The sequence below is a fragment of the Numida meleagris genome, chromosome 1, assembly GCF_002078875.1.
Source record: "Numida meleagris isolate 19003 breed g44 Domestic line chromosome 1, NumMel1.0, whole genome shotgun sequence".
Lineage (NCBI taxonomy): Eukaryota > Metazoa > Chordata > Aves > Galliformes > Numididae > Numida > Numida meleagris.
Window position 1 is genome coordinate 173,101,869 of NC_034409.1, and position 27,203 is coordinate 173,129,071.

The following is a 27,203-nucleotide window of genomic DNA, read 5'->3' on the forward strand; positions in this document are numbered from 1 at the left end:
TTCCCTGCTTTGTTCGGTGTGGAAAATGTTCTGGGGCTGTGTACTGATTGAGGCCCACCATGATGCTGTTGTGGGAAGTGCATAGTTGTGCACTGGATTTCAGGAGGGTTCTGCCTAAAATTGTGTTTGGTTTTGGGTTACAAGAAAGGCATCGAGGCCCTGGAGTGTCTACAGAGAAGGGCAGTGAAGCTGCGATGGGTCTGGAGCACAAGTCTGATGGGGAGTGGCTGAGGAAAATGAGGCTGTTCAGTCTGGAGAAGAGGAGGCTCAGGGGAGATCTTGTTGCTCTCTACAGCTGCCTGAAAGGAGGTTGTGGTGAGGTTGGGGTCGGCTCCTTCTCCCATGTAACAGCAATAGGACAAGAGGGCATGGCCTTGAGTTGCACCAGGGGAGGTTCAGATTGGATATTAGGAAAAATTCAGAAAGAGTGGTGAGGCACTGGAATGGGCTGCCCAGGTGGTGGTGGAGTTGCTGTCCCTGGAGGTGTTCAAAAAACGTGGAGATGTGGCACTGAGGGACGTGGTTAGTGGGCATGGTGTGATGAGTGGATGGTTGGTCTTGGTGATCTTAGTGGTCTTTTCCATTCTATGAAAAGCATGGCTCTGTCTTTTGATGTTAGTCAGGTCTCTGACATTGCTTTTCTGGCTGTGCAGCACCTCACTGTGTGGCTGTTCTGTACATAATGAGAACCAGAATTAGTAACTGGTCTTCATCTGTGGATGCCCAGGCCTTGCCAGATGTTCTGCTGCCCAGTCAGCAGAACTGCACAGCTGCTATGACGTGAGACCATATGTCCAGAAATCTCAGGGAGCTGTGGAAAATTTTTGGTCTGCTCAGGTCAGCTTCTGGTCAGAGAAAGACACAAGTCGAGGTTAAAACATAGAATCATAACTCGTGTATTATAGCCCTATCTGTGGGGAAAATAACAAGTGATTTGGAGAGAAGTCTGACTAGCAGGCAGTAAGCAAGGCTTGATGTGACTACTGAGACAACAGGAATAAAGTAGAAACGAATAACTGCACGGTTTAATGTATGTCATCCGTTCTGTGCAAGAGTCAAGTGCCTGTGGAGAAAATGGGACACAGTTGTGTAACTGATTGTCTCAAAGCACATCGGCAAGAACGAGGAACAGAAAACATTGCAGAGATGCTTTTTGTGTTGGCGTTTGCAAATTTGAGAGTGTAGTAACAAGCAAGAGGAAAAAATCCTCCTGCAGACCCCACCTGAAGGGAGGACACTGCTCCTGGCAGCACCCAGTGAATGTGGATGCGGGGATGGTCCTGCAGGCACGCCTCAGCTGGAGACAGCATGCTGAAGGAGCAGTGCCTGCACTCCCCCTCCTGCCTGCCATCCTCACTGGTATATCTCCGTGTGTGTAACGTTTTAATACTTAACAAAAAAACAAAAAAGGGACCATCTTTTGGATCTTGCTCAATTGTGCGTTGCTTTGGTTCTGGGAGAAAAATTCTTTCCTGACCCCAGCTAGGGATCAGCTCAGCTTATGCTCCGAAGAATGAAGATTAATATCCCCTGTGACCTTTTAGCCATGCTGCTGCCGGATTTTTAACAAGTGGGCTTAAGACCCCGTGTGTGGCAGCTCTACTGACGGAACGTCTGTAATGTCTCTTCTTGTCAATGATCCGTGAACGGAGGAATCTCAGAGGGTATCTTGACGTACAGGGGAGCAGTTACGGTCTGGTGCAGGGAAGAGCCATACAGTGCTAGGATGGGAAGCCGGTGTCACAAGGAACGTGTAAGTTGTCCTAAATGTACTTGACAACAGTTGTCCCTTGCTATGCATTTACTTTAAGTATGCAGCTGTGGTACAGCTGGAAAAACAAATATTTTAAAACAACACAAAATTATTTATGCATTTTCTATTTCTGGTTTCTTTGATGTATGCAATGTATGAACTCCGGAATATGATGCAGAACAGATAATAAAAAATACGTATGGAATATGGAAAATCTTCCACCAAGTTCTAGCTGCCTATTCTCACTTGTGCTGCGGTGTGTACTTGTCCAGAAAACAATCCAGGAAAGAAAGCCTTCCCCAAAAGACCTGATTTTTTTTTTCCTGAATTATGGACATGTTCTGCCTTGCTTTGAAATGTGGATATTCTGAATGAACAGTACCATAGCTAATAGGTGTGAAAGGATTGGAACTTGTTTAATCAAGTTTTGCCATTAGTTTGAACTAGTCAGTCTTTTTGCAGTAGGGCCTCAGAGCATTGCCTGGTCATAAGGGGGAGCTCTAACTTAGGACTGAGGTCAACAGCTGCTGTTTCCAACACATCTCACCCAAATGGATGATGTTACAGTCACCTTCTCACGTCTGTATTACCTGACTTGGTGTCTAGAATAGCTGATAAGTAAAATTGAAATACCCAAATGCAGGAGGTTCTGCTAGTCGGATTAGCTCTGGAGGCATCAGTAGGCGTTTCCCTATTGATAGGATATTGTAGGAGCATGTGTACATGCAGCGACTTCCCTGTGTGCTCCAAGTTACACAGAATCATTAAGGTTGGAAAAAACCACTAAGATCACCAAGTCCAACCATCAGCCCATCCCCACCGTGCCCGCTAACCATGTCCGTCAGTGCCACATCTCCACGGTTCTTGAACACCTCCGCAAAGTTTCAGTGCCGGTGGGCACGTAGAAGCTCCACAGCACGATGCATCAGCCATCAAGCTCTTGCTTGTCCTTCTGTGTCACCAGCATCGTGCTGGGAGCCCCCAAACTCATGGAGGAAATGGGAGATTATTGTATGGTTTCCCTTCACGTTTTTAAGCCGTATAAATTTTTCCACCTCCCTTCCAGTTTTTCCAGCTCCTGCTTCCCGGCCACCCTTTTAAGTGCCTGTAGGTTGGCCCAGCTTCTACTGAGATGAAGAGGACATCACTGGCAAACAGGGTGGTCTCCTGGACTGGGGAGCTGGATGTGAGGGGCAGCCCTGTTTGGGCAGCAGGGATTTATGCAATTGCCTGCCAGGATGGGAGCCAGCTGTAATAAGCAGGTACAAGAAGCTGCTGAAGTAAATATGTATTCTTTTTCTAATGGGATGGATTTCTAGGAATTGAATTTAGCAGTTCCTTAGAAATGGAAAACCTTCAGGGATTCAAGAAGTGTTTTCCTTATGGGGACAAACTAGTTGTGTAACGGATCCTAACCAGGATGGAGTGATGGATTCCAGGTGCTGTTTTGTATATTTATAAGATCATTTGTTAAACTGAATGGGTTGTAACCTATACTCAGTTCCTGTTTTCTTATCCATTTCCAGAGCAGTACAAGTGACTCCATTTTTTTTTTCCCTATCACTTATCTTCTATGTTTTGAAGTTAAATGGTAAAATATCCTAATTATTACAGAGCCAGAGCTCTACAGCTAGAGCTCTCCATCCTGCCCTCCATCAGTACCAGGAGAGATCAAAATTGGGGTGGTTGCCATGTCAACCTACATTCTGCATCTGCCTTGAGGTTTCCAGCAGCCTGAGACAAGAGGCACGGAGTGGGGACAAGCAAGCCCTGGTGCCATCACCATCCCCAGGGCATTGGGAGAGCAGAAGTTCTTGCTGGGACATTCTGCAGCACAGAGAGGCTGTGTGACTGTGGGCTTAGCGACAAGAGCAGGAAGAGTAGGCCTGGCGCGTGGGTCCAAGCTGGCCTCCTTTCCCCGCACTGATGTGACTCTGCCTTGTTTAGCTATTAACCTTAAGATTATATTTGATTTCCAGAGATATCTGTCTGGATGTATGTTGGAACCCTATGTTCTGAGTCGTGGCAAAGGAGATGAGGCTACTTTTGTATGGCAAGGACTTAGATGTTGGGTTATGTGGGATTCGGATAAATTCAATGGGCAGGTACTGCTTGCATCTTAAGCCTGAAGTACAGACCTTCCTGAACAGTGCCACGTGCTTTCAAGTCTGTAGTTCAATATTGCTTTCTTGAACATTTACTGGGAGAAGTTGTATATGGGTTTGCCTTCGAGTTGTGCTATGATTTGTTGCTTATATATGAAAACGTTAGTAAAAAAGTATTAATCCTAAATTGTTTGGGGGACTAGGGGAAGGTTGTACTTCGGTTAAGTGCTGTTGTAAGAAGTCTTAAATTTGGATTGCTAACTCTGCTGTAAATCCCAAAGTGACATGTTAGATTTAACGAAAAAGTGCAAGTCAGCATGTGGATGCAGGTGTACTTCACAGGAATATTTAAACAGAAAGAGGCTCTCAACTTTGCCTCTAGTGGAGCTGCGGTTCAGCAGCATTGCAATCTCATTAGGGTGAGGGCTCTCAAAAGTGCTAAGTGCAGACTTCCCCTGTGCTGGTTGAAGCATTTAGGCACGTATGTAATCCAACAGCATAAAAAGCAATTTAATGCCTTGTGTGATTTGTGATTCACGGGTTGATGGCTGCTAATATATTGTGGTGATCTACAAATTAAAGTTTGGCTGGTTAGATCCTTGAAGTTCAGGGTAGGCAGGGCATTTAATTTTCTTGCATTAATTTAATGGGATTGAGACCAAAGGCAATGAAGAAGTTGTATAGCCTTTTATTTGTTTGTTTTTAATCACTATAAAAGAGTTGTGATTTATGATCTCAAACCTTAGGCTTGATACTTAAGAGCTAAATGCTTGGTAAAGAAAAAAAAGACATAATTCAGCTATGAGAGAAGTAACAAAACTAAAATTTCACAGACTGAATTACTCTAGCATGTAAAATTAGATTTTCTGATTATTATATTCTCTTCTAGGTTTCTGAGTGAAGATGAATTTAGCAGAGATCTGCGACAATGCCAAAAAGGGAAGAGACTACGCACTCGTTGGGAATTATGACTCTTCTATGGTATATTACCAGGGTGTCATCCAGCAAATCCAGAGACATTGCCAGTCGATCAGAGATCCAGCGATTAAGGGCAAATGGCAACAGGTACGGTGAAATAAGGTTGCCTGTATTCTGTTACTTGGTATTTGAAAAATATACTATTATTCCTCAAACCTTTATGATGTAGAGGATATGTATTTCAGCTAAGTTTATAACGTAGCCTTCACGATGTTTAGTTGATAGTAGTAGGGAATTATTTCTTATGGTGTGTTTAAAAGGAATCTTCATATAAATGCATAACATTTTTTGCTTTGCTTTCACTGATGATGTTTGGCTAACCATTGGGCTGTTCACGTCTGGTTATATACTTTGGAAAAACTGTTTTGCTGAGGACTTCCCTTTACTATTTTATCTTTTATCCATCTAATATTCAGTAAATTAAGGTGTGAGTGAATTGGTTAGCATCAGTAGAATGGTTGTCTGAGTAGCAGGTAGATATACACACTACAACGTGCAAATTGTATACTCTTGGTCTGGATCATGTATCGTGTGTGTGTATACACATATATATTTCTTTGTAGAAAATGTGCTCTATCTAAAAAAAAAAAAAAGAAACCAACTCAGAGGATAAAAATGTAGAAGTGTATTCTAGAAAAATAATCATATTGTATAAATAATATGTTTTGAAAGAAGAACATAATTCTTACGAAGGATGTAATTTTGCAGTAGCTGAAGAGATGATTTCAAGGAGTGTTTTTCTAAATATCAGTGTTTAATTAATGCCACTTGAAAACAAAAGCAAATTTTTTTCTTAATTGCAGCAGGCGCTTTGGTCATGATTTTGTGCTTGAAATGTCTGCCACTTGCAGTATTTCGTGTACCATTAGCTAAAACTGTTAGCAATCATTTTCAAATCATAATACTATTCATAAGACTTTATCACGAAACTATAGAAGTCTGTACGCTGGCTAAGATCTTGCTTGCAAAGGATGTGTGTGCACAAACAGCAGTGCTAGTGCCTAGCTATCCTGCTGCTGAAATAAGCTGAACGTTGTATAAGAGATGCTGGCATTCATGTGTTTGTATTGGAGCTCCTCCCCACCCCAGGCCAAGCTGAGTGGTGTTTGTGCCCTGATCTTGTTCTTACTTCCTGCCAAACTTGTAGCTGATGTGAAGGTAAAAGCATGAGATTTTCCTTATTCTGCAGCTGCATTTCTGCATCACCTTCACTTTTAGTACTTTGTGTTTCCCCTGATGACATTGATTCTTCCATTAAACTTTTAACAGCTTTTGGCTTGTGAAGATTACCTCAAGTCTCATGATCTCATGACATTGTGTGTTATTTCAACTGCTGCCTGTGCACTATGGAATGTATGTTGTACATTGGATACAAGCCTTGAGTATAAAGGGACCCTTAATGCTGTCTCCAGGATTGTTCTCTGGGGAAGGCAGCGGGCACCCTACCAGAGAACTTGAAGTTGGCACCTTCTCAGAAATTGCCTCTTTTAAGTAAAAGCAGAATTGCCCTAACAGTGTCCATACACAATTTAAAAAGCACTATCCCCACTTGCATCAGCAAGTGTGGTACTGTCTGTCACGCTGTGTGCTCATGCTAATTCTGAAACTTCCCAACACAGTGGTGGTAGCTAAGCTTTGTCAGAATCTAGCTTTGCCATTACTGGTGCCAATCTCTGCTCAGGGACAAATACCAAAAAGTAAGAAGTGTGGAAAAAAACTTGTTCTTCATTCTCAGGCTGTTTTCCTTTTCATTATTTATAGGACTATCTGTAGGCCTGGGAGCAAATGATAACCCTGGAATCCTCAGTTTTTTCACACCTGCGCCTCCCTTACTGGGACCTAGAAAAGCAGACCTGCTTTCTAGCCTGCTCTTCATAAATAATTGTGCTTTCTCATTCTTTGAGACAGAGTAAGAGGGAATCTGATGATCTGGATGTTAGCACTGCTTTCCAGCTCCAACAGCTACTACCTCCAAACTGCCAGTGCCATGCAGGTGCTGTCTGACAGACTGCTTCTCGTGAAAAATATAAACCCAGAAGTTACATCACCAGAAACACTTGTGTTTATGCTGTACACATAAATGTAGCAAAACTCAGGTCTAACCCACTTGGTAGCAGTAAAGTGCAGAATCAAAATCAAAATGTTCTCATGCCCTCTTGAAAAGCAAAGTAACCCTTAGGTCGTGGATAAGGGAATCAGGGTAGGTAGTTTTTACCTGAAATTGTCTCTCATCTGGAATATGGAACGAACCTGTTCTTTAGTTACTTTGCTTTCTTCATCTTCTGATGAAACTGAGGATGGTAGTGCCACCAGTACCTTTTGGAGGTGGAGTTTGGCAATCTCTAGGTAGGCAGGGCTTTACCTTTTGGGAGTGGCCCATGATGTTAGTATACGTGTAGGTAAGTACTCAAAGGAGAAGAAAGGTTTATTACTTGAATCAGTTCTTTAGAATCTGCTGTCTGTACGCGAGTTTACAATCCGTCTTGATCCTTGAACCTCCTGAAGGATTCCTAGGACATGGACACTGAGGGAAACCGGCAGCTTGAAACATGCCCTTTTTTCTGTACAGCTGTGGACAGTACGTGTTTTTTCTGAGGTGGTGAGCTCAGTTTCTGGTGTTGTGTACACGTTCCCTCCTAAAATAGGAATATCCATGAGGATAACATACCTCCAAGAATGGTTAAGCCATGCCATGGCAGTCAGCCAGCTTGCCACTTGTTTGGACCATTATTCTCCTCCATACAGTCACTCCTCTGTAGGGGATTTTTCATCCTCAGGCTGGGTGAATCTGGCTTGTTGCTCTGTGTACTAGCAGGATTTTGCCAGCAGTTTATTGAGAGATGTAGAGCAGAGGTGAACCAAAACTAGGTGGGATTTTGGGTCAGACTCCCTAAGACTCTTGATCTACCTTTCTTTGCTGAGGTGTCAGCATTTTCAAATCTCTACAGGCTGGTCTGGGCAGAATGATGTTCAGTGCTGCAATCCAAGTATTTGGTACATTGTATTTCACGCAGCACAAGTAGACAGCTTCAGCTTTGATTTGCAGGAGTTCTTGTGCTTGGTGCTGAGAGGATAATTAGGAGAAGGAACGTGAACACGTATCATCAGCTCTGCTGGGAACAACTTAAGGATGCAGGTTCACTTGAAGCAATACTGCTTCTAGGGTATCAAAACCGGTGCTGATTGGGGATTGTTATTAGTCTGGAACAACATGCACAACTTCAAAACGACAAAAGATGCATCCTGGAGGTCAGTGCAGGGTCTGCCAAAGTAGCAATGTGACAACATGAGAATTCCCCTAACCCTTTCATGGGGTTCCTTTTCATGGATTGCCTGGTGACTTGCTTGGCATGGTGATATTGAGCATCACCTGCTATGGAGACCCTTACTTGTTTTGTATCTGGAGAGTTCACAGCTTGTTCTTGGGTGGCTCAGAGTCACCCCAGTCAAAACCAGAAGCGGCTCATCTCTCTTTATACTTCACAACTATAAAAGGTAGACTTTCCCACGACTGCTACGGTGAACTTTACTAGTTCTGACATTCCCCTTGTTTACTCCAATAGAGCTTCTTGGCTCCTGTAGTCTTTTTACTAGACAGCTGGCTTGTAGGAAGGAGCTGCTTCAGTGACAGTTCAGCAGCTGCAGAATGACAGCTGAGCGTGCCCCTGGGAGATAGCACCGTCTTTCGACAAGGCCAGAGGCTGTCGAGCAAAACCTGCTGCGTGTTATGAGCGTGTGCTGCGTGTTGCATGGTATCTGAGAGCACAGGAGCAGGAGCTAAAGCAGATATCGGACAATTCTCAGGGCACTGTGAGCAGCCAGCAAGGCACCCTTTCCAACCAACACCACTGGAACAGGTGATTAGGTGCTCTGTGCTCTTAAAATAAAAGTTAATTTTTGTTTTTTAATTTTAAGCGCGTTTCAGTCAGTCTGTGCCTCTCTTGTTTCTGCCTCATGCCTGTTTTATTAACACTACATAAATTGCTTGTAATTAAGGGCTATTCTGCATGAAGAACTGTGAATACTGTGCTTTGACTCCATAGGATCACACAGGGCATCCATTTTGGGTGTGACTGAGGGAATTGTTATTTTCAATTTTTTAAGTGGAGTTTGTTGAACAACTAATGCTAATTATAGCCAGTAATTTCAGGTTTGGAAAATGCTTTTATGGAAACTATTAGTTTTGTTCCAGCATGATGCAATTAAAAAACAACCCCACGTGATATGTGCATTTACCAAGGTACAAAATATTTGTTTTATGGGAAGTTTGTGCTGTAGCATAGCAAGTAAGAGCTGGTGTCAGAGGTACTGCAGTTGCAAGATTGTGAAATGCAGAGGAACTCTGAAACTCTTTAGAACTACCACACAGAGTAAATGAACTCAGCTCCTGGCCTTTGTGTTTTATACCCATGTGTTAGGATGTGCTTGCTGCCGAGTGCCCAGTGGGGCCAAGCTCTTCCCAGCTGGCCTTCTCTCCAGCAGCACCAGCTTCTCTCCCTCCTCTGTACCCTGCTGTTCTCTGTCCTGGTATTCATCTGATCACAAGTTAGTGAGCCAGTGCAGTTTGCTAACTCAGCAAAGCTCCTTCTTTATTTACATATTTAGTTACACCCCTCCTAGGGTTGTTTTCTGCCAGAATTGAGTCCAGATTAGCTGTAGTGAGTGTGGTTAGGTAGAAGTGAGGAGGGTGAGATCTTTCTTTTTGTCAGCGAGAGCTGTTAACTCAGCCCATGCTTTCTCCTGTAACTGCTTAAACATTAATAATGTAAAAGGATTTCTGGGGGGTTCTCTATAACCTGAACTGGAGCCACCTGGGAGCCCTTGCACCTGAGGGAAGGGACAAAGAGACTAGGTGAGCCCAGAACAGTGATTTCCCTGCTTGCAGCTTTCCGGGGCTGCTGCAATCATACTCATCCCTCAGTCATGTCCATAGTTATGGTGCAGCCCCTCTTGGTTTGTGTCTGGCTTATTTGTTTGCCAGCTGCAAGAAACTCTTTCTGCACCTGTTTCATCTGACTCAGTTTCTTCAAGGCCTGTAGGAATTTGTCGAATGTTTTTCCTTTGTGGTTGTCTTGTTTGCGTACATTGAGGGCTTTTGGTTGGTTGATTTGCCAGGTACCAAGACAGTGGCAAGGACTGTGTGTTTCAGAGTTTGCTCAGGTCTTGCTAACAAATGAGCAGCACCTGTTAGTTTGTTTTTAGCTTCCAAAGCACCAAAAGCTCACTTCTTTGCATTTTCTGCATTTCCTACCCTCCTTCCTGCTTCAGGGAGCTGAATGACAGTGCTCCAGTCCTATGTGGTGGCAAGTAGCTTTCCACCACTTTCCCACAAACTTTTCCACGTGTGCTGGAAGGCTGGTAGGTGGAATCCTGTGTTCCTGGAGCACCAGAGGAGGCAGTGGCTGTTTCCTGGAGTGGTGCCCTGAAGGACTAAGGCTGCATCACTCCTCTGTACCTTGCTGCAGTTGTTTGGCTAGATTTATTTTTCAACATGAGGGATGCATATTAGATAGCTGGACAGAAACAAGTCAGTAATCACATTGGTAACTCAGCAGGAGGTTCTTGCACAGGGGGACGTGTGTGTCTGCTGGTTGTGTGATGAGAAAGCTGAGGGAGCAAAGCAAGACAGCGAGGTACATCAGGCAGTGACTGGCTGCCAGAACAATCCTGCCTGAGCTGGATGTCCTTTATCTTTGGAAAGATGCAGCTACCTCATCTGGAACGAGCTAGATAAGCTGCCACACTCTGTACAATCATGGGGTGCTTCTGTCATAAAATCACCAAAGTTGGAAAAGTCCTCCAAGATCATCCAGTCCAACCATCCACCTACCGTCACTATTTCCCCACTAAACCATGTCCCTTAGTGTGACATCTAAATGTTTCTTGAACACCTCTAGGGATGGTGACTCCACCATCTCCCTGGGCAGCCTGCTCCAGCAGCTGACCACTCTTTTAGCGAAGAAATTTTTCCTCATATCCAACTTGAACTTCCTCTGCCTTTGGAGCTCCTAGTGAAGTAAATGCAGTGTTGCAAGAAGTTTACAGGACCCTTAATAAGGGTCCTTTATAAAAGGGTTACCCTTTTATTTTGCCTGTGTCTTTGCTGGGATCTTGCTGAGGATAGGCTTATAGATTCTTCTTCCTCATAAACGGGGTTTAAGCTCTATACCAGAGAGAAATTTCTTCGTGCCACTGAAATCTCCTATTTTATCCTTTGTGGGGAAGAATTTCTGGAGAATACTACATCCCACTGCAGTGTCTCATTTTTCTCTGTACCCGGTAGTATTTTAGGAGCTATACCTTCCAGAAAGAGGTTGTGTATGCTTGTTTCCGAGTGCTGTTTAATTGATCATTCTGTTATACACCATACCCAGAACATGGTTATGTCAGATAGCATTTCGTGTCTTGAATATTGTCCCATCAAAAGCAGGGGGTCACTGTTGCTGTTTTCAGTGTGTGAAACAGAGCTGGCGAGGAAGGACATCGTTTTGATAGTCCTGAGGTGGGCGGGGAGGAATGTGTGAGGGAGAAATGGGGTGAGCAGATATGAACCAAGCCTGCACTTGCCCAGTATGGTTCCTTTCTAAGCACACAGGGGAGATAGAAGGTTGCTAGCTGCATCCTTTCATTAGTAAGCACCATTAGGAAGAATGCTGGTAAGGTGTGGTGTAGGAGATTAACGTTCAGCAGCACAAGTGTGGAGGTTGATCCTGCGGGATGGAAAGCATCATTGAACAACAGGTGGAAGACTGGTTAAATGCCATACAAGTGCACTTGGTGAATCCAAGTACATCTTAAGCTGACGCACCAAGAGCTCATGTTTTTGAACAAGAATGTAAAGTGCCCTTTTGGCTGCTGATGCGTACTAAGGGCTGGCGACCTTAGCACACAGAACTTGAGCTTGTAGCAAGCTATATCTCTTAAAACTTGTGAAGTTTCTTCACAGGTTTATTTTTCCCAAGCTTAATGGAAAAAAATATTCAACAAATATTCATTAAATTTTGAAATTACTGCAGCAGTGCTAATGGTGGCAATGGAAACATTAAGTATAAAATTCTACTGTATAATTCTGCAATCAGTTTCTTCCTGAGACGTAATTTCCTCTCATTCTTTCCTCACTTGCTTTGCTTATCATTTGAACTTAAGCTACAGGGTGTTAAAGTTCCCCTTTTCTTTTCTGGTCTTTGTAATCCTTCAAAGAATTGTCTCCTGCTTTGACTGTACGGTAATATTGTGCCCATCACAAAATCACTTTTATAATATTTTATTTTATAGATTTAGCCAGTTTTCTAACTAGAACCCTGGAGACTGTACTTTGAAAAGTTCCTTTATGCCAGAATGGAAGCAGATGTTAAAGATCTGCCAGTGGGGCCCTTACGCTCTAAAACTGTGTCTGAAGTGTGCACACATGTCAACAAGCACATGTAAACTTGGGCATTCGCATGTGTTCTGTGGTGTCGATCCCTGTGTTAGCAGTCATGTCTCCAGGTCTGCTCAGGCACTAACAAGCAGGAGGATGAACCCAACTGATTCAATTGTTGATGCTGCTGTTAAGACTGTTGTCAGCCTGATGTGTCTGGGGTTTGAGAATGGCAGCCCTGGGAGCCTCAGATTTTGAGGGCAGTGTATGTTTTGAACTGCTTTCTGTGGTTTTAAAAAAAGATTGTAACCATTTTTAAATGATGTCTTTATTTCTAAAGGTTCATCAAGAATTAGTAGAAGAATATGAGCAAGTTAAGAGCATTGTTGACACTTTAGAGAGTTTTAAAATGGACAGACCTGCAGATATCCCTGTTTCCTATCAAGATGAGCCTTTTAGAGACCCTGCTGTTTGGCCTCCTCCTGTTCCAGCTGAACACAGGTAATGAGTGGCTCAGCCAGGGTGGTGGAATTAAACCAGGCTGCCTTAACTTCATAATCTTTTTAGAATGTATTTGTAACATGAAAATCACATTTCATTTACATTGTAGTAATTTCTAATAAAGCTTAAATATAATTAATTGGGAAAAAAATAAATTAATTAAAGTCAGATTTATTGCTGAAACTCTAAAAAAAAGTCAGTCCTTTATTCTGGCAGGAGGGATCCTGGAGCTAAATGAGCTTTTGGTGGCAGTTGCTTTTGTCATGTGCAGAGAGAACATTTTTCCATTTCAGTTTATTAAAGCAGTTGAATTCATTGGTGGCTGAGGAATTGATAAGGAATTGAAGGATCTGGAAGGATGTGGTGGTTAGAAACTGCTCCATACCTACAGCTAATATAACCTTTATTGAATCAGCTGGTTAGTTTTATTGCTAACCATGTTCTGCTCTACGTGGTGGTGTTCTTTCTGTAACCGCTCTAAAGTAACTTTAATTAACTAAGAGTTTTCTTAAAATAAATTGCATGTGCATTTTGTGAAATTCCTATTTTTCTCTAGTAGAGCTTGACAGAGGTTGTTGGAAAAAATGATCTAATTTAAATGTGGTTGGCAACCTTGCCCACAGCAGGAGGTTGGAGCTCAATGATCTTTAAGGTCCCTTCCAACCCAAGCTATTCTATGATTCTAAATACAAGAATCAAACTTTTCATGCCAGCATGCTTCTATCATTTTAATAACAAAGAATTTTGATGTTTGTGCACTCATATATCCAAAGGAAGAAAGTAAAGTGAGAGATCTGGATTAGCAGAAAGAAGTGTCAAGTTTGTGTAAATTCGTGTGCTTTATGATTATCAGATAAATTTATCTTTACTTTTAAAAAAAACATAAGAATATGAAATAAAATAATATTAAAATTGATTGCTTTAGTGAGTGATAGAAACGATTATCAGAGTTTTTGTGGTAATGCTGTGGGAAATACAAGATATATTCTTTCTTGTATCTTTTGTAGAGCTCAGAGCCCAACAATCTTCCACATTCCACACACATCTTTAAGCAGAAATTTAAATCTTGTGCATATAAATAAGGACGATTAGCCACTGTCCTGTGCTGTTATGTTTGAAGAAATTGTTTGAAAGCCAAATGTAGCAGTTTTATCCAGGAGTGCAATATAAGTATGTACTGCTGTTAAATCATATTCCAAAAAAATGGTTTTTTTTGCAGACCAAGTAGAGAATGAAGAAGGGATCACTAATTAAAGTTGGGTGACATTTCTGTGCACGTATTTCAGTTCTGTGTTCCAAGTCCAATCCCTAGAGCAAAATGACTGTGGCACCTCATCTTAAAAATAAATTCCACCTCCTCCTGCCGCTGCTGAGTTCCCTTTGACATCGTGGGTGATGCACAGAGTAGAGGTGCTTGCAGCTTGGCTTTGTTTACATTTACTTTTGAGGCAGTTTTTATGTTTTGACGTTTTTACACAGGGGAACGAAGGTGGCGGTAGGAGGATTGTTTTAACATTCTCTCTCTTTTTGTTTTGTGGCTTGTCAAAGTTATTAGTCAGCTTTTGTTTTGCCGGGGATGTCTTCTGGCTGGGTAGAACTTGTGCATAGGAATTTAGCCTGATACATTCCCCTGATTTAAAGTCAGAGGAAATTGCAATTACAAGACGTAGTATTAGTAAGTTGTATCCTCTCTTGTTATATGCGTGCTCATTTCTTGTAAGATAGGTATAATAGTATTAACTGTTTTCTTTCTTTTCACTATTGGAACTTTTGTGTTTCTTTTTTTTCCTTTCGAGTGTCAGAAATAGGCTTCTGGATTTGCAGATATCAAGAGGCTTGCCAGCTTTGGTGATAATTCACCAAGGCCATTAATGAAATATTGGAATCCCTTCTTTTTAATGTTGCTCTTTTTGCTGTTTTTTAGCATGTTTTTATTGTACTTGCTTATTGTCTAGGGCCCCACCTCAGATCAAGCGTCCCAACCGAGGAGCAAAGCCCTTGAGGAAGGAATCCCCGGGCCTGCAGCCCCGCGGGCCCACAGGCAGAGCGCAGGCGGCAGCGAGAAGTGACAAGTCTGCGGGCAGCCGTGACAGGGAGCCGAGGGCCAGAGGGAGGGATGACAAGGTAAGGCGTGGGGCTAAACCTGGAACCATTCTTAGTTTCAGTTATCAAATAAGTGAAAAACTCCACAATAATCCTGACTCTGATGTGGCTGTGTAAAGGCCCTTCTCTGCCTCCTGCCCCCCTCCCCAACCCTTTTTTTTTTTTTTTTTTCTTTAAAGAGATTCAGTTCAGGTTTGTAAAGTGAGACTAGTGGCCTTCTCTAGGCTTCAGTCATTACAAATAGGATTCCACAGTGCTGTTGCTACTGCCATGCCGTAGTAAGATACAGGTGTGCATGGAGGTCTAGGAGAGTTCTGTGTTATGTTATGCAGATGTGTGCTAAGTTATTGGAAATTATAGATTTGAATTTGATGTGAGGGAGACATAGCAACTTTAGAATCATAGAATCATAGAATGAGCTAGGTTGGAAAAGACCTACAAGATCATCCAGTCCAACCATCCACCTACCACCAACAACCCCACTAAACTATGTCTCCCAACGCTATATCTAAACGTTTCTTGAACACCTCCAGGGACGGTGACTCCACCACCTCCCTGGGCAGCCCGTTCCAGCGCCTGACCACGCTCTCAGAAAAGTAGTATTTCCTAACATCCAGCCTGAATCTCCCCTGGCGCAACTTGAAGCCATTCCCCCTCATCCTGTCACTAGTAACAAGAGAGAAGAGGCTGACCCCCAGCTCACTACAACCTCCCTTCAGGTAGTTATAGAGAGCGATGAGGTCTCCCCTGAGCCTCCTCTTCTCCAGACTGAACAATCCCAGCTCCCTCAGCTGCTCCTCATAAGGCCTGTGCTCCAGACCCCTCACCAGCTTCATCGCCCTCCTCTGAACACGCTCCAAGGCCTCAATGTCTTTTTTGCAGTGAGTGGCCCAAAACTGGACACAGTACTCGAGGTGGGGCCTCACTAGGGCTGAGTACAGAGGGAGAATGACTTCCCTACTCCTACTGGCAACACTATTTCTGATACAAGCCAGGATGCCATTGGCCTTCTTGGCCACCTGGGCACACTGCTGGCTCATGCTCAGCCGAGCGTCGACTAATACCCCCAGGTCCGTTTCCTCCATACAACTTTCCAGCCACTCTGCCCCAAGCCTGTAGCACTGCTGGGGTTGTTGCGGCCAAAGTGCAGGACCCGGCACTTGGTCTTGTTGAACCTCATCCCATTGGCTTCAGCCCAGAGATCCAGCCTGTCCAGATCTCTCTGTAGAGCCTCTCTACCCCCAGGCAGATTGACACTTCCTGCCAGCTTGGTGTCATCTGCAGACTTACTGAGGGTGCTCTCAATGCCCTCATCCAGGTCATCAATAAAGATATTGAAGAGGACAGGCCCCAGCACCGACCCCTGGGGAACACCGCTCATGACTGGTCACCAGCTGGATTTAACTCCATTCATCACCACTCTCTGGGCCCGGCCCTCCAGCCAGCTCCTTACCCAGCAAAGGGTGTACCTGTCCACCTGTTTAATTTTCTTCCATTTATGAAAACACCTTTGTTTTTATTATGGTGTTTAGGAAGGTACTTCTTGGAAAGGCTTTTTGCTTTAAAAAACAAAACAAGAAGAAAAAAAAACCACAGCAACAATGAAATAATTGGAATAAGTTATGGATTCTTTCTTTCGAAGATCCACACCAAAGAATCAGTGCTGTAGTGAAAGAGCCAGTGATTCACTGTCAAGGAACGACTGCGTGTCTGAAAAAACTGCCTGTGTGTGCTAGTCACTGTTTGAGACACTTGCATTTTAAATGTAATTGTGGAGTCGGTGCTGGCAACCCAAGGAATCTGTGGTATGAATGATAGAAGTCCAGAGTGTGCTGAGGCAGCTTTGCTGTCCTGACAAAGACGTAAGCATCCCCATTCTGTGCGGCATGCCATTTTGTACAGATCTTGGTAAGCAAATAAGAGAATATTTAGTTCAGTTTTTTTCCAGATGACTTCAATCAGCACCTTCATAGCTTTTCTATTACAAGTTGCATCTACACAGTGCAGAAAGAACTCAGAAGGTTTGGTAACTTTGGAAGGTATGGTGGAAACTCTTTCCACCATAAATAGCTCTTTTGATACACAAGAAAAGTATACCAGCCTTTATTATCAGCAGCACGTAGGCCCAGGCATATCTTTAGCAGTGCCACTGAGTGACTGCACAGATCAAGTTTAGTCAGTTTAGAAATCTCTCAACTCTGGATCTGTACAATCTAAAATAAAAAGTGTGTGACCTGCAACCTAATAAAAAGCTTGTCGGGGTCTGTGAAATGATTTACAGTTGTGCCAGATACATGTGGTTTGTGACAGATTCCCCAGATGTGTCGGTGTAAGGTAGCCTTCAGAGCCTTAACTCTGATGAGGGAGGGCTCTACTCTGAAAGGTCTGCAGTGATGAGCATTACTGGGCTTTACTGTGAGGAGCTCATAACAGCATGACTTGTACAGTAGTGTCTCTGGGAATGTGGTTAGTAACACTGTTGCTGTCAGACAGAGGAAGAGTAATGAAGGTCTTCCTTTTAATATGGTACATTTTAAACGCTACCCTCATCTGAATAAATTGGTCACTAGGTGGCAGAAGGAAAATAGCTACCAATGCCTACTCTTCAAGAAACGCGTGCTCTTCTTTTTGTGTTTTTCTAGCTAATTGGTACTTATGTTAATTTCTTTGGGGTATATATGCAAAAATAACACCAGGTTACAACTTGTCATATGCTTTTTGATGGTTTTTGTAAATAACCCGTGATTTTCCTTTGAAGATAATTTTGAACAAAAGAGGAAATAACCAGGTGTGGGAAGTGAAAGAAGTTAATACAACTTTCTGTATTTTCTACAGAGGCATAGAAAATAGGTTTAACTTCCCTTTCAGTTTTATCCTTTCTTATTTTGCATATGTTGATAATTTTCAGTTTCTGGAGTAAACCTCAGTATGTCAAATTAAAGATGTTCAGTAACTCTTCACGGTCAGTTAAAAACAATGGAGCAAAACAGAAGCTTCAAACTAAGTCACCAGATATCAGTTTTCTCACAGTAATTGTTTAAGCTCTTTAGTTTTCAGTGCTTGGCTAGGACTGTTAAGAACATACTATGAACTTGGATGACAGACCCATTTCCTGAGATGCTGGCTGCAGTGTAATAGATTGTACTCTTTCCTGGCTATAACATTACTGTGTAATATGCATATTTATTTGTAATATTTTTCAACATAAAATATAAATACTAGAGCTATATTTAGGAGTGTTTTGCTTTGCTGTATGTATAAAGCCTTCTATCACTGTTCCTCCTTCACAGGCCATATCATCTTTTCGTTCTGACTGTAACCACCCTGGGATAAGGATTTTTAACCTGACTCTGACTGTAAAATGCTCTTCTGTAGTGCTCCATAAAATAACTTTGAGCTGAAACCCACCTTAATGGTTTTTATCCACTAAACCCTTATATTGACACATTTCTTTTTCAAACATACTACTTTTAAGTGCTTTTTCTTCTTAGTTCCATGGGAAATTGTTTGGCTAGTTCTCAAGGTACCTTCTGCTGCATAATTTCCAAGAGTTTTAGCTTCTGTTCATTAGCTCAGTTTAAAGAGGCAGCATGAATGTTACCTGGTATGCCTTTGAGAAATCACATAATACTATACTTGAACATTTTTTAGGAGTAGTCTTTAGATTATTTTTGAACCTCAGTGGAGGAGGATGGTTGATACTACGAAGAATATGAAACAGCAAAGGGCTGTGCTGACGTATCAGTGAAGGGAATATTAAAATTGATCAAGATACGATTGTAAAATATATTTTTTTTCTTGATTATGCTGATATGCAATATCAAAAGCAAAGGCGAGGCAGGTTATATGAGAGTGGATGTGAGATGAAGTAGTTGCTTTTAGGTGGAAGTACAGGCATCCATGCATTGTGACTGGAAGGCTGCATCATCTCCATCCTAGAACTCTGCAAGAACTGGGGTGAGACGGCAGCACTGGGAGCAGAGATTTCCAGTAAAAATTACCGGCTCTGATATTTTCTCAGTGACATGCTAAATTGCGTTGATCATGTCTGTATTTAGAAGTAAAAAGTGATCCAGGCAACTGGAGTTTTTGATTTTATCTAAATAGCATGCAAAGTTTTAAAACAAATATACAGCAGAGGAAAAGTAAAAGACTTGGGAGTAACCAGAATGTGGAATAGAGAAATACCATTTCTTAAGTACAGGTGTTGCCTTCACTAGCACTAACCTCAGAGAAAGAAATTAATCTAGCTGGATGCCACATGGGAAGTAATTAGTTAATCTAGAGAGACCTAGAAGAAGTGTAGAAGAAAAGTAGTGGAGGAATTAAGCAGCAAGAGGAATTGAGACAAGAGGTAATGAAAGATAAATATCTTGCCAGTTGACTGTTACTTTACGGATTTCTTCAAGGCCAGAGACTGACTCTTGTTTTAGATTTAAATTAATGAGCTGGGCACAAAAAAGTGACAAGTGCTGATTAAACTTGCTGATAACTCTGAGTTGGGAAGAACCAATAGAGAATGATGAAGGTGTTGTCAAGGAAGGGTTGGATGACTGTGCTGGAGCCATGGGAAATGGGATGATGTTCAGTGGTGCAAAGCAGCAGGCCGTGTACTTGGAGATGACAATGATATTTTCTGCTAGAAGATGGGATCTCAGCAGCTGTGGAAAAGCTTGAATGTATCAGAAGAAATGATCATACAATCACCAAGGTTGGAAAAGACCTACAAGATCATCCAGTCCAATTGTCCACCTGTCACCAATATTTCCCACTAAACCAAGTCCCTCAGTACAACATCTGAACGTTTCTTGAACACCTCCGGGAATGGTGACTCCACCACCTCCCTGGCAGCCTGTTCCAGTGCCTGACCACTCTCTTGGAGAAGAACTATTTCCTAACGTCCAACCTGAATCTGCGCTGGTGCAACTTGAGGCCATATTCGCTCCAGTCGCTCTAGTGGTATTGCTAGTTAGATGGGAGAAGAGGCCAACCCTCGCCTCACCACACCCTCCCTTCAGGCAGTTGTAGTGAGCAGTAAGGTCTTCCTGAGCCTCCTCTTCTCCAGACTGAACAATCCCAGTTCCTTCAGCCGCTCCCCATCAGACTTGAGCTCCAGATCCCTCACAGCTTCATTGCCTTTTTCAGAACACGCTCCAGGGTCTTCATATCTTTCTTGTAGTGAGGGGCTTGAGGTGGTAGCAGTTGAAATGAGAGCTACCAGTGCCATTGGGGTGCCCCTGGTGAGGCAGTGGCTGGAGCATTTTGTGTGCATTCAACAGCCCTGCTCCAGGAAAATGTGTTCGTATGAGAAGAGGGATGAGCAGAAGGGATGCCAAAGTGAACAGGGAGCTGTATTCAGCTGTGTTTGCAGAGGACACTGGTTTGATTTGGAAAATGAGTGCAGTACACAGGCATGCTTTCTGACCAGCAGGGTGGTGGACGCATGGAAGAGATGACTGCTGAAACCAGTGCACGAGCCTGGTACAAGAGCTGAAATAGGTTCGTTTTGGAAATGAGAATTTTATTCCAGTAGGTCAGTCTGACACCCCATCCGTGATGCATTTCTACATATGTTTAAGTCAGAACTTGGCAGAGGGGGAGGTTGGGTTATGTGGTGGCCAAGGCGTGTGAGTGGGATCAATCTTTTGGATACCTGTGCACCTCTGCCTGCGCGCACACACATGCACACACATCCTTACTGAGAAGCCATCACAGCAGCTTTAGCTAAATCTGTTTTAGGAAGGAGATGAGGATCTGATTGGAGAAGTTATATTTTATGATTCCAAGAACATGTAACTCAATCCTGCCTGCATCCAGGTGACACATTTTTCTTTCTTTCTGGGCTGTACTCACTTACATACTGACTGCAGATTGCATATTGGACCAATTTGGGACTGACATTAGTAATTTTATTGCATGTGAAGACTGTAAATGTTTTAAATTTTGGTTCAGTTCCAGAACTGAAAAACCTGGAACACTGAATTTCACCAAAATGATGATCAGCACAATGCTGAGAGCGTGCCTCCCTTCTCTCTCGCACCATTGGCAAGATAGGACACAGGAAGCAGGGAAAATGACCAAAGCTGTGCAGCTTTTCTTTGGAGCTGGGCTCAGGCCTTATGGTGGCACTGCCCTGAGCTGGTGGCTGGGCATGAGACCCTTCCTTTTTTTCTTTATTTTCCCTTTACTTTTTTTTTCTCCTTTTCTCCCCCCATTTTTCTCCTTATCCCCCTTCTCCTTTTCTTTATTCCTTTTTTTCTCATTTTCCCTTTTTTTCTCCTTTCTCCCCTTTTTTTTTCTTTCCCCCTATTTTTCCCTTTTTCCCTCGATTTTTTTCCCCATTCTTTCAGTTGTCAGATGGAGGGCTCACCACTGCCTGCACTGCTTTACTCAGTCACTGTTCTGTTTAGTTTGTCCCGCACAGCAAACATGCTGCAGGCAGAGGAGTGACGCTGCCTTGGCCGTGGCTTTGAGCTGCTGCTTCAGCCTCCTCCCCCTGTACCGTAGCTGAGCGACCTCCCTCCTCTTGCGCTTTGCAGCCTGCCTTGCATGGCTACACCCTGCAAAAGCCAAACAGATGACAGGTTTTGGGAGGCACAAGAAAAATCTTCCGCTAGGAAAATCAGTTCACTGCAGAGGGATATGAGAGAAATGTGTAACAAATATCTTTCATTTTATTGTGATTTTTTTCTTCTTTAGAGTTACATTTGGATTCCATTTTCTGTCTTGTAAAATCTTGTAAAACCTTCCAAACTCTACAGGGCTTTCTTTCTCTTGTTTCCTTTTTTTACACCAGGCCATTACATTTTTGACACCAGCTTTTTTCTGAACACAATTCTCAGCTTCATTTCCATTGCAAAAACCCTGATCTGGGAGCACCAACGAACACTGACTCCACTTGGAATTGAGAAATAAAACCAGAGGGGAGACAGACGGCTCCCTCATGGGCGACTAGCGGGCATGCTGCAGCCACTGCCTGTCCCTTTTTGCAGCACGGGGTTCGTTGTGTGCCTCCATCTGCCTCTCAGCCCCTCTGCGAGGCTCCCTTTGTGCAGCCAGCTGAGATCCTTTAGCTCGCTGCTGATGGTGATCAGAGGCTGAGTGAGGAGTCTTGAAGCAGCTCCCTGCTCAGCCCCCACCTGCTTTACAGCTGCTTTCTGGGCACAGCCAAGTGCTGCTGTTGAGCTGGGAGGGGAAGCGGTTTCTGTCTGAAGCCCAAGAGGAGGAGTGGGGCTCTAATGCATCAAAAGGAAAACACTGCTTTGCCCCGCAAGCTCAGCGGCATTGTGGAGGCATTAACCAGAGACCTGCAGCTGTTGGGAGCAGTGGCAGGGCTGAGCTTGGCTGTTGAATGGGTCTCAGCATGGTGCAGAAATTGCTGGAGTTCAAAGAGGTCTGGGTGACTTGGGAGCTTCCCTAGGGCTCTCAGTGCAGTCCTTACATAAACATGACCTTTTAAAAGCATTTAACTCTTAATGGAGCTGGCTTCAGTGAGAGAAGGGAAGTGGATACGTGGCAGCTAAGGAAAGGAGAAAATTCTGGGCAAAAAGGCCTTAAACAACAGGAGAGATTCTTCTTGGTTTTCCTCCATTGAAGACTGCGCGTGTCTCAGTTTAGTCATGACAGTGTGCCAGTGGTTTAGCTCTGGCAGGTAACGTGGCAGATGGAGCATCTTCAAAACTGGCTTTGGATGGTCTAGTCTTCAGCTGGAGTTGGACTCAGAGATCCTTATGGGTCCCTTCCAACTCAGGATCTTTTATGATTCGGTGTGATGCAGCTGAAGCCCCAATGCCGGCTGCATTGTTAAGCTGCTTCTGCATTCCTGTGTTTGGTGTCAGTTATCTAAAGAGTAGTTTAGCATCGTTAAGAGAATCTGGCTTGCCAGTAAATAAAACAAAAAAAAAGCAACTAACCAGCCCACCTGCTGTGATGTTTAATGAGGTCTGGTGGGGTTTTATCACTGTGAGCGGCATCCATGAAGAAAGCGTTGTGCTGTTGTGGTGCAAGCAACCACAGGTGTTTGGGGATGCTTCTTGGAGTGCAGGGTATGGAAGCATGGGGTTTGCTGGCTATCATGGTGCTGTGATGGCTGTGTTAAAGCTTCATACCTAGAGGCTTGAGCAGAAGCAAAGCAGACAATACTGCTATATGTTACTAGTAAAGAATATGTGCAAAGAAAAATGTTCTTAAGAGCCTCTGTGATTTTCACTTTTAGGGAAAGAAAATATCCCAGGAAGGTGTTGCTGATGGGGAAATTCCAAGATTTGATGGAGCGGGTTATGACAAAGACTTGGTTGAAGCTCTTGAAAGGGACATTGTGTCGAGGAATCCAAGCATTCATTGGTATGAGCATTTTCTCTATTGAAGTGTTTTTGCTAGTGTGGCGAAGGGGAGGAATTATTCTTCTCCTAAATCTTAAAATAGTGAGCCATTGCAATTTTCTGCAAATGAGCAAAGCAAGGTCTTTTGGCTTTAACAGTTTATTCATTTGATTACAGTTAGGCTTTTGTTGCTAACTGGTACTTTTTTGCAGTACATCCATTGCAAGTACTGCCATAATAGAAGTACACTCCAGAGAACTTTAAAGATATCTCTTTGATGTTCACGTTGTCCAAACCAATTTTTAATTAAGCAGCTGAGAGTAACTTGAGTTGAAAATCATTTTTTCCCTACCTTTCACAAATGGATTTAGTTTTAGGTCACAGGATTGTAGGAGTACTCTCATGAGGCACATACAGGCATGCTAAAAGAGATGGTACTGAGGGAAAAGCTTTTTTATTTGTTCTTGTGTAAGAGCAGGAGAAATATTGTCATACAGGAATCTCATAAAAGTTTCTCTCTCTTGCACAGGGATGACATCGCAGATTTGGAAGAAGCCAAGAAATTATTAAGAGAAGCTGTTGTTCTTCCAATGTGGATGCCTGATTTTTTCAAAGGGATCAGAAGGCCTTGGAAGGTAGGGATTTATTTGGTGCTTTAGTAAATGGCAAGCTGCAGTTACGTATGCTTGCTGCTGTAGAGTGTGCGGATGCCTGTAGTGGATACCTCAAATGCCAAACAGAAAAGTTCAAGAATTTGTTCATGAAATCCTCTCATAATGATTCATGTAAAATGCACTGAAATAAACAGCTGGAAGTGTATGCAGGTTTCACACTATATAATTCTTTTGTGTTTATTCAGTCACTGCTTCTCAATGTTAATAGATCAGTCTGTGCATGGGAGCAAGCATGTAGTGCATACTGAGAGAAGCAGAAATGCCTAATGGAAAGCTCGATTTATTACAATGGCTTCTTTTCAACCAAGGAAAGCAGTCATTGGACTGGTTTTATTTCTGCATGTGCCAGCTCTCTCTTATGCTGACTGCATACTGCAGGCTGGATGATGCAAGGAATTGAGGAGAGAGAGAAGTCCAGTCTGATGATTTAGCTTTACAGCTACACTTGTAGCTAGACTTAGTTACCTCTGGAGTGGCAGGAATCCAAAGTGAGAGTATGAGCTGCTGCGATGGTAATGCTATGGGGCTGAGCTGGGCTGGGTGATCGACTAGTGATGAGCATGGCCTGGGCCTTGCTCAGAGCTAAAAAGGAAGCAGAGGGAGGACGTTGCTGTACACAGAAAATAACTTTATCTTGCTTTAGTTGTGGGATGGATTGTCGCTTGTTTCAGTAATTACTAGCCACAGCATAGTGGCCGTCTGGTTATGGAGAAACATTCAGTGATTAACTGGGGAAAAGAGACTGTTGCAAGCTGTCAGTCTGAGTCTCCAAAGACATGACATGTGTAGGGAATGCAGTGTACATGGGTGGTTTCTGTAGATTAGCACAGCAGTTCAGCATACATCAGACCTTATGTTACTAATGCTTGCCCTGTCTTTTCCTGTTTGGCCCTTAGACTTCTCTGATTTGCACTTAGGACTGGCCTTCAAGCCTGTCCTTCTTGTCCTTGCAACGCTACAGGCTTGGGGCAGATTGGCTGGAAGACGGTGTAGAGGAAATGGACCTGGGGGTATTGGTTGATGCTTGGCTGAACATGAGCCAGGAGTGTGCCCAGGTGGCCAAGAAGGCCAATGGCATCCTGGCTTGTATCAGAAACAGTGTTGCCAGCAGGAGTAGGGAAGTAATTGTCCCTCTGTACTCAGCACTGGTGAGGCTGCACCTCGCGTACTGTGTCCAGTTTTGGGCCCCTCACTGACACTGAGAAAGACATTGAGGCCCTGGAGCCTCAGTGTTCAGAGGAGGGCGACAAAGCTGGTGAGGGGTCTGGAGCACAGGCCTTATGAGGAGAGGCTGAGGGAGCTGGGATTGTTCAGTCTGGAGAAGAGGAGGCTCAGGGGAGACCTCATCGCTCTCTGTAACTACCTGAAGGGAGGTTGTAGTGAGCTGGGGGTCGGCCTCTTCTCTCTTGTTACTGGTGACAGGACGAGGGGGAATGGCTTCAAGTTGCGCCAGGGGAGATTCAGGCTGGACATTAGGAAATACTACTTTTCTGAGAGCGTGGTCAGGTGCTGGAACGGGCTGCCCAGGGAGGTGGTGGAGTCATCGTCCCTGGAGATGTTCAAGAAACGTTTAGATATAGCGTTGGGAGACATAGTTTAGTGGGGTTGTTGGTGGTAGGTGGATGGTTGGACTAGGTGATCTTGTAGGTCTTTTCCAACCTAGCTAATTCTATGATTCTATGATCGTCTAGTGAGAACTGTTGGTGATAGGTGGATGGTTGGACTGGACGATCTTGTAGGTCTTTTCCACTCTGAGCCATTCTGAGCCACTCTTGGATCCTCATTTTGCTGTCTATTTACAAAACAAAGTCATGCAGCATTTGAGGAGTGGATGACTTGTCATTTTTGGGGCTTGTGTCTACAGACAGTAAAGAGAGGAAGCTGAAGGGTGGGAGTCAACAGCAGGAGCCTTGGGATTGCTGCATGAGAGGTGTTCACGGAGAATTTAGTGAGCTGCAAGGAGGTAGTCCAAACGTGGAATCAGCAGAACTCATGGGCCAGAGCTTTATGGCTGTTGGGGTTTAGTGTGTTTGTGGTTAAGCCGCAGTGGGCTTGAGGTTGACCTTGAGGTTAACCAAGGTATCAGCTTGGACAAAGCTTGGATATCACAGGTCACAAATATAGGGTGAGATTTTAGCGTCTGTTAAATAACTGAATCTCTCTTCTTTCCTCTTGGCATAGAGGAATTTGATCCATACCCTCATTATAGGCTACAGTAGCCCCATCTGTCCAGTCTTCAAAAACTTTTAAGGGAGTAAAGAGCTGCTATGCTGCTTTTTCACCTCTTAACACGGCTAGAGGATGTAGAGGCCATCTGTCTTTAAGGCAGGTATCTCAGCAGGCTGCAGGCAGCATGAAGAGTGCTGCTGGTCCTGTCTCCAAATACTGTGGCAATGGATAGAGAAACAACAGCCTAGATGTCAGAGTTACAGTCTCTTTCTCTTTGCATGAGATTATCTTTTCCTGCTGGCCAGTATTGCTTCTGGAAACTAGGTGGTTGCAGACGTGGAAAAAACATTACCATTATTTCCTTCCTTCAGTCTGAAATGCAAATTGATTTCTGACAAGTCCATGAAGGGTCTTCATTGTTAGCCTTCTCCCTGGTGACTCGTGAAGCTGTAACTCTCCTGAATTTATTTCTCATGCAGAACAGCATGCATTTTCCTTACTGTTGACCTCTGACTGTGCTACGGGGATGAGAAGTTTTGAAGAGAAGGCTGTTTCTCGCAGTAATCAGTGTAGCAGCAGGCATTTGTTGAGCCAAGGCATTCAGGACAATAACTCAGGGAAAAGGCAGCCAGATCTGTTTTTGGATGTTCAGACTCTCCTGAGAATAATTCCCAAGACAGCCATCACTGTTTGCCCCTGCATTTAGAGGACAGTGCCTGGTATGAAGGAGCCAGCTGCCTTCCCGATTCAACACAGGTGCTGTGTGGTTGCAGCTGGGTCTCTGAGTGTCCACAGGCTTGCTCTTTCTTTTTCTCTGAACTGTTTTGTGCCAAGAAGGCCTGGTTGCTTGCTGTGCTTCCCACTGCTCTGCTAGTGATTGTTACAACAACAAGAAGTAACCCTGCAGTGATTTCATCAAAACACTTACTCCCTGCAGTGTATTTCAGCTTCTTATTGGAATACTTTGGATTAACAGAGCCTTAGAGGAGGAATAAAGAAGTCTTTGTGTTTGTCAAGGATTTTAACTAGTGAGTAAGTGGCAGGCTCCTAGCTGCAGAGAGAGAGACTTGATCCTGTGTTTCTCTTCGCAGCCATGCACATCTCATTTTGCTGAGAATTCAAGGTGTGGCTTTCTGTCTGTCTTTCTGTCTTTCTGTCTGTCTTTCTGTCTTTCTGTCTTTCTGTCCTTCTGTCCTTCTGTCTGTCTGTCTTTCTGTCTGTCTTTCTGTCTGTCTTTCT

The 27,203-nt window shown here is 43.6% G+C and overlaps 1 protein-coding gene across 3 annotated transcripts in view; it reads left to right on the top strand.

Moving 5' to 3' along the window:
- Positions 1–27,203, top strand: part of KATNAL1 (katanin catalytic subunit A1 like 1) — a 44,399-nt gene that overhangs the window by 4,070 nt on the left and 13,126 nt on the right. For 2 of the 3 annotated variants that reach the window (XM_021378471.1, XM_021378489.1), the window contains exons 2-6: positions 4,748–4,923; positions 12,537–12,697; positions 14,653–14,821; positions 23,016–23,143; positions 23,651–23,756. In XM_021378471.1, the coding sequence (XP_021234146.1) occupies positions 4,762–4,923; positions 12,537–12,697; positions 14,653–14,821; positions 23,016–23,143; positions 23,651–23,756 (726 nt within the window). In that variant the 5' untranslated portion in view covers positions 4,748–4,761. Of the gene's footprint in view, positions 1–2,819; positions 3,016–4,747; positions 4,924–12,536; positions 12,698–14,652; positions 14,822–23,015; positions 23,144–23,650; positions 23,757–27,203 lie in introns of all 3 variants that reach the window. The other variant, XM_021378480.1, reaches the window with a different exon arrangement.